Raw genomic sequence first — 8,076 nt, forward strand, 5'->3', positions numbered from 1 at the left:
GAGGCACATCCTTGGCCGAGTTGAACAACTCGGGAGGGAAGCCTGTTGCGAGATTTTTTGAGGCACATCCTTGGCCGAGTTGAACAACTCGGGAGGGAAGCCTGTTGCGAGATTTTTTGAGGCACATCCTTGGCCGAGTTGAACAACTCGGGAGGGAAGCCTGTTGCGTTGATTAAGTAACAGAATCGAAAATTGAGCTGTAAGAATGGAAGAACTGCATAGATTTTTATTAACAGGTGCCTCGTTAAAAACCTTATCGGCCAAAACCCCTTTTCACTTTTTTACAAGGGGAGAAAAGACCGAATAAGGAAAAGAGTACACCATCTATGTATACAAGGTCTGATTTACAACAAACATTAACTATAATATGTCTTCAGATGGGATGCATTCCAAGTTCGCGGAATGACCTTGCCTGAAAGCTCTTCCAATTTATATGCACCGTTCTCCAAGCTATGCCGAATCCGAAATGGGCCATCCCAATTAGCAGCCAACTTTCCTTCTCTCGGATTACGCCTCGCCGATCCTTGTGCTCTCCATACTAGATCACCTTCTTTAAAACTTCTTCTGATAAGATTGGAATTAAATCTGCGAGTCATCCTTTGCTTGCAAGCCTCAGCCGTGATTTCTGCTTTGAGACGAACCTCGTCCGCCATATCCACTTCAGCTTGGAGAGACATATCATTGGTATTTTCATCAAAATGCATTCTTCGAAAAGAAGGTTCTCCAACCTCCACAGGTATCATAGCTTCGGTGCCATATGTCAGCCGAAATGGTGTTTCTTTAGTCGTGGATTGGGGCGTGCACCGGTAAGCCCATAGAACTTCCAACAATTCCTCCGCCCAAGCTCCTTTAGCGTCTCCCAACCGTCTCTTCAGTTCGCCAAGTATGACTTTGTTTGCTGCTTCGGCTTGCCCATTGGCTTGTGGATGTTCAACAGAGGTAAATCTGTGCTTGATACCGAGATCTTGTATGAACCGATTGAGTTTCTGATCGGTGAACTGCAGCCCATTATCGGTAACAAGTGCATATGGAATGCCGAAGCGAGTAATGATGTTCTTCCATAAAAAATTTTGGACATTGGCAGCTGTGATACTTGCAAGCGGCTCGGCTTCAACCCATTTTGTGAAGTAATCCACAGCTACCAGTAGAAACTTGCACTGTCCTTTGGCTATCGGGAAGGGGCCTAGAATGTCCATACCCCACATCGCAAATGGCCACGGCGAACTTATGCCGTGCAGTTCTTCAGCCGAAGCGTGGATAAGGTTACCATGTCGCTGACATGACACACAATGCTTCACAAAGTTTACACAGTCGTCCTTGAGAGTAGGCCAGTAGTATCCGGCTCGTAGCACTTTTGTTGCTAAAGTCCGTCCCCCCGAATGAAAACCACATATCCCTTCATGCATTTCTCTCAAAATGTAGCTAGCTTGTGCTTCATCAACACATTTCAACAATGGAGTCGAGAATCCTCTCCTATACAAATCTCCTCCAAGAATAACATATCTAGCGGCCTGCGTTCGGAGCTTTTTAGCCGCTGTTGGGTCCGATGGTAGTGTGCCCTGCTCAAGATAATCCATTATCTCGGTGATCCACGTACGAACGGATCGCTCCACTGCCAAACATTCGGCGGCTACCACACTTGGCGATTCGAGGTCCAAGTGAAGTGTGGTTCGTAGTTGTCCAGGCTTTCTGGTGCTGCTTGCCAACCGAGCCAATTGGTCCGCTCTCGTATTGTGTTCCCTTGGTGTGTGTTTTACTTGAACTTCTTCAAACGTATCGCGCATTTTTTGGAATAAATGATAATATTTCAACAAGTTTGCATCTTTTACCTGAAAATTATCATTCACTTGTTCGGCTACGACCTTTGAATCGGTCCAGCACTCCAGCCGGTTGACACCAATTTCTTGCGCGAGTCTTAAGCCAGCCAATAACGCTTCATACTCGGCCTGATTATTTGAAGCTTTGAACGCAAACCGTAAGGACTGTTCTATGATTAATCCTGTTGGTCCCTCCAAAATTATACCTGCCCCACTCCCTTGATTGTTTGAGGAACCATCCACGTGTATCGTCCATACAGTATTAACAAAATATCCTTTCGGTTGCAATTCATCAACGAAATCCACCAAGCATTGGGACCGGATGGGTCCCCTAGGTTGAAAACAAATATCAAACTCCGATAACTCAATTGACCAAGCCATCATCCTTCCTGCTAACTCGGGTTTGCGTAACACTTTGGCTATCGGGCAATCAGTTCGAACAATAATCTGATGACTCTGAAAATATTGCCGAAGGCGCCGAGCAGTGTGAACAAGCCCGAGTGCCACTTTTTCTAAAAGCTGGTACCTTGTTTCGGCTTCCTGTAACATACGACTGATGAAATAAATGGGCTGTTGTCCCTCTTTTTCTTGAATTAAAACCGTACTTATTGTGTCATTCGAAACACACAAGTAGACCAGAATTGGTACTGCCGGATCGGGCTTAGAAAGGATAGGTGGAGAACCAAGACGTTCTTTTAAAGTCTGAAAAGACTTCTCACATTCGGCAGACCATTCAAACTTGTTCGCTTTTCTCAGTAATTTTACCATAGGTTTGGTTATTTCAGCCAAACACGGGAGGAATCTTGACAACGCTGTAAGCCGACCTGCTAACTGCTGAACTTGCTTAAGATTCTTAGGGCTGATCATTTTGACGATTGCCATACACTTATCGGGATTAGCTTCGATCCCCCTAACCGAAAGCATGAAGCCAAGGAATTTTCCTCCTGATACTCCAAACACACACTTCTCCGGATTAAGCCTCATATCATACTTGCGCAACTGTTTGAATATTTCAGAAAGATCCATTGCATGCTGATCAACATTTCTGGATTTTACCACCATATCATCCACATATACCTCCATGTTCTTGCCTATCTGATGTTGAAAAACTTTATTCATTAACCTTTGGTACGTTGCTCCAGCGTTTTTCAACCCAAACGGCATTACCCGATAGCAGTAATTAGCCGAATCGGTAATGAAGGCCGTCTTTTCCTCATCCCGAGCATGCATGGGAATTTGATTGTATCCCGAATAAGCATCCAGGAATGTCAACATTTCGTGTCCCGAGGCTCCATCGACTAATCGATCTATGTTTGGAAGTGGATAGGCATCCTTAGGGCATGCCTTGTTGAGACTTGTATAATCTGTGCACATTCTCCACTTTCCATTCGACTTTTTTACCATGACCACATTCGCCAACCAAGTGGTGTAATGAACCTCTCGAATGAATCCGGCATCAAGCAATTTGGCAACCTCTGTTTCAACTGCCAGCTTTCTTTCGGTCCCCATTTTTCTCTTGCGCTGCGCGATTGGTTTTGCTTCGGCACAGACTGAAAGTTTATGACACATGACTTTTGGATCCACTCCTGGCATATCGGAGGGTGTCCATGCGAAGAGATCTCTGTTCTTCTTTATAACCTGACATAAGGCCGAGTGGTCATCTTCAGAGATTTCGGCACCGATGTACGTGACCTGCTCGGGACGTGAGCCTATCTGGAACGGCACTTTAGACTCAATTGGTTCCACCCTTTCTTCATTATTCATTCTTGGATCAAGATCCAACACAGCCTCTTCTACTAGTGCCGAAACGTTCACAGCATGAATTTTGTTGGATTTGGATTTTCTTTCCTCCCTCGGTTCAACACGCAAACTAGCGTAATAACATTCCCTAGCAGCCTTTTGATCAGCGTGAATTGTAATGATATTTCCTCTGTCTGACGGGAACTTCATTGCCAAATGTGGCGTTGAAACAATAGCTCCTAATGCATTTAGGGATGGTCTACCGAGTAGGATATTATACGAGGTATTAGCTTCAACGACAATGTACTTTACTTGGATCTCTCTGCTCTCCTTTTCGTCGAAACAAAACCTTGTAAAAAGTTTTATGTATCCCTTGGTGCTGACTCTCTCTCCTGCAAAGCCAACCAACGGATCGTCATAAGGAAGCAACTCTTTTTCCGAGATACCCAACTGTTGGAATGTGCTCCAATATAGTATGTCCGCCGAACTGCCCTGATCAACCAGTGTTTTCTTGACAATGCAGTTGTGAATCTCAACACTAATGACCATCGGATCGTCTTGTTCTGGGTCAATACCCTTGAAGTCTGCATCTGTGAAGGTTATCGTTGGTAATCGCCGAGACGACTGTCGGTGAACAGCGTTGACCGACCGGATAGCTCGGAGATGTCTCTTTTGGGCCGAAGAAGTTGTGCCCCCACCTGCAAAGCCACCAGCAATGGTATTGATAATCCTTCGATGCGAGGGTGCCGAATCATCTTTTCTTTCACGTGACCTGCTTCTCTCGCGTCGACCTCTATCAGAGGTTTTATCAGAACGGTCTTGCCTGTGCCGATCCTGATACCTGGGTTGGTATGAACGATTTTGAGACGAACCAGACCGGTCCACAAAATTGTGCAGTTTCCCTTGCTTAATCAGGTCTTCGATCTTGTCTTTGAGGGCCGCGCATTCATCAGTTGAATGTCCCCGATTCCTATGATACCGACAAGATTTGCTAGTATCTGCTCTTGGCGGAGTAGATGCTCTCTTCGGGATCGTTAACACTTCAGATGCCAAAGCCTGTTCGAGGACCGCCGCGCGATTGGCATTAAGGGGAGTATACTGAGTATACTTCGGTCCACGAATAGGCCTCTCCCGAAGGGATATTTCTTTGCCTCGCCCCCTGTATGATGGTTCAACTGGTTTCTCGGATTTAGTGGACTGCTCGGCGCGGGCCTGATTTCTAAATTCTGCCAACTCCTCCATCTGCATGTACTTATCTGCCCTCCTACGTAAATCATTCATGTCCGAAGGAGGCTTTTTACAAATGCTGTTGACGAATGGGCCTGGTTTTAAAGCCGTTGTGAGATGATGCAGCGCCACGGCTGGGTTGAGATCTCTGATCTCCAAAGTAGCCTTGTTAAACCGATCCATAAACGCCCGAAGAGACTCTTTTTTATCCTGCCTAAGACTAACCAAAGATAAAGATGTTAGACTGTGAGGGCGACTTGTCGCAAATTGGATAGTGAACTGGGATGATAATGTATTAAAGGAATCGATTGAGTTAGGTGGGAGACGAGTGAACCAGCTGAGAGCTCTGCCTTTGAGGGACGTAGGAAAAATCCGACACAATGCAGCGTCATCGGTCGTACTCAGAGTTACCTGTGTCAGAAAAACATCTAAATGTTCATCAGGATCAGTGGTACCATCATACTTGTCAATAGGTAAAGCCTTCCAGTTGTCCATCAGGGGGAGTTGCATAATGGAGGGAGTAAACGGATGTCGGTGTGATCCGATAGTGGTTACATCTGCAGGACGAACTACAGTAGGTAAAGCCGAAGGGAATCTCTCAGGGGCTACTGCTGAAGCGTGGGGGACCGATGTATGGACCGCATGAGATTGGTATGACCCCTGAGTTTGTGTGTTGGTGGCATGGGTAGGCTTCCAAGAAGTATCCTGACTTCTCAACGCTTCATTTTCAGCCCTCAAGGCTGAAAGCTCCCTTGCATCTTTTTCTCTTTGTTGTTTCATCAATTCCATTTCTTGCTTGAGTAGTCGTACTGTTTCGGTAAGATCTGTTTCATCCACCATCTCCACATGTTCTTCAGTAGGGCGGTCTTGCGTGTTTGTTCTCCTAGTTATCGGCATCGTTCTTAGCAAACTTTCAACCACTTTCGTTCGGCCCCACGGTGGGCGCCAAAATGTACCTGTCTGGAGGATACACCAAATCTTCTCGTACTCTGAAGGCCGAACGAGTGGTCCAATCCAATGCGAGTGAAGGGTTGGTACCTGCAAAAGGCACTCCAACGCTCAAGTCAGGACAATCACCAATATCGAGGGTAATTAATGAACAGTGACGTTACCTTTTGACTTGAGCTATTTATATTGACATTTATGGGCTTTGGACCCCATGGGCCCTGCAACGTATTTACCGTATTAGGTAATACACCTTAATCAACTAATTAACTCCTAATCATGGATTAAGGGCCATGAGAGATGATTGGCCGATCCAGGTGGCCGAACGCCACTCGGTCACTTGGTTTTGCCTTTTGGCAGCCGACCGGGTGGTGGCCGAACGCCCTTACCCGTACAGATTATTTTATCTATTTTTAGATAGTAGATTATTTTTGGAAAATAGATTATTTTTAGATAGTAGAATGGTTTGATTCAATTTTAAAAAAAAAAATTGATTTATAAATAAATATAAAACAAATAATCGTATTATTAAAAAATATAAAATAAATAATTGTATTGTATCAAATTAATTTTAAATTAAAAATATATATAAAATAAATAATTGTATCATAAATAAATATAAAATAAGTAATCATATCGCATTAAATTAATCTTAATATCAATTAATTCAAGAGTCATTCAACCAAGGAGAACACTTTCTTCTTAAAAACTTCCACAATGGAAGGATTCCTTTGTTCTTTTAGATCTTCTTCTCCTTCAAGGAGAATTGGCATGCCAAACCTTGCTTCTTTGAGTTTGGATTGTGATTCATCAAGTGTTGTTCAACCTTAAGAAAATTGTGGAATTCAGAGGAGCATTGAAGAAGAACCTCAATCACTTCTTCAAGCAACTTCTATCAATACAATTCACAACCATCATCAAAATTCACCATACATAATAACATATTTCTAGTCTGTGTCGGGCTTCACTAGGCCACACCCGGCTTCAAACAACTATGCCTGATGCTAAAAGTAAACAGAGAGCATCCTCTCTCTCTCTCATGCATGACGTCAGTGAGTCACGTTCGATGTTAAGGCAAGGCAGAAACTCACCAAATTTGTCAAGCCTAACATGATACATCCCATGCTCAGCATAACCTCATCTGGGTTTCACATTCATCAGTATGAATGCAAGCCCAGCGCCAAGTGTTACACTCTCTACCCCACACATAATATAAAGAAAGTATAAATAATTAGAGCACAATAACTAAAACCTTCATAATTAAAATAAAGTCTTAAAGAACATACGGGTAAAAGGTTCACATTCTTGTCTTAAACATTTTCATAATAAAGTAAATCAATTATCAAAATAACTTAAGTAAATAAACAACTTTATCCTAATTCATGAACGAAATAACATAAGTAATCCAAATTGCAAAATAATAAAAGAATCATATTCTATCCCTTAGTGTCACATGTCCTAATCACAACTTCCCATCTAGACATCATTAGGGAATCCATCAACATTAGGCTGAAAGTCACCTACGAACATAATTGAAAACACATACAAAAATAAACAAGGGATTGGGGAACATTTCACTCAAGCTTAGTGTACAAAAATAATTATTAGCTAACCACACACATGGAGCGGTCATAGGACAAGAACACACAAGTCATACAATCAATCATCTCATTCATCGTGCAATAATGTCATGGACTCAACTCACGAATACATGTATATGGCGTCAATCATGTATTCTTATCACATAACACGTGGTATGCTGCCAAAACAACACACTTGGGGTAGTCTATGAGGACATTCATGGATTAACCCTTTAATTACACTCTCAACTAGAAGGATGTACTGCTAGGGTCTCGTCGAGATAGCGAAGCCGCACAAGATACGTCCCATGCACACAAACAGGGGGAACTGAGACTTCTAAACCACGCTATCCCCTAGGACTCCCCCAGGTTGTTACACAAGGAGGACCTTCCCTAATGGTGTACTCCACATCATACCCCGCACATAGATGCATATGATGCATGTCACACAAATCATAATGTCATAGACCCCTCACTTCACTTATCACATTATATCACATCTTTTATTTACACAATCACACTTCATCATGGTCACATACACAACAAGGTTCATGGTAACACAATTCATAAGTAAAACGCAAATCAAAATCATCCATGAAACATGAAAGGAGCAGAAGATGTTATGCTCGGCGCCCCCCAAATTCGTGCCCAACATGGACACGCACCCAACATGACTCTAAGCTCACTCAACGAATTTAATGTCGCACCAAAAGCAGAGAAATATGCCTTATGCCAAAGACTTGTGCTCGATAGAGTCACCCCTAGAA

The 8,076-nt window shown here is 43.3% G+C and overlaps 1 protein-coding gene across 1 annotated transcript; it reads right to left on the reverse strand.

Moving 5' to 3' along the window:
• Positions 1-356: 356 nt before the first annotated feature.
• Positions 357-5,681, reverse strand: LOC145952283 (uncharacterized). The gene has a single exon (XM_083064619.1). The coding sequence runs from the start codon at positions 5,679-5,681 to the stop codon at positions 357-359; it is 5,325 nt and encodes a 1,774-aa protein (XP_082920745.1).
• Between the last annotated feature and the right edge of the window lie 2,395 nt (positions 5,682-8,076).

The sequence above is a fragment of the Cajanus cajan genome, chromosome 10 (genome assembly GCF_000230855.2).
Source record: "Cajanus cajan strain Asha chromosome 10, NIPB_CcT2T_4, whole genome shotgun sequence".
Taxonomy (NCBI): domain Eukaryota; kingdom Viridiplantae; phylum Streptophyta; class Magnoliopsida; order Fabales; family Fabaceae; genus Cajanus; species Cajanus cajan.

Excerpts from the sequence above, each read along its gene's own strand:
- LOC145952283 (XM_083064619.1), bottom strand. The coding sequence starts at position 5,681 with ATGCCGATAACTAGGAGAACAAACACGCAAGACCGCCCTACTGAAGAA.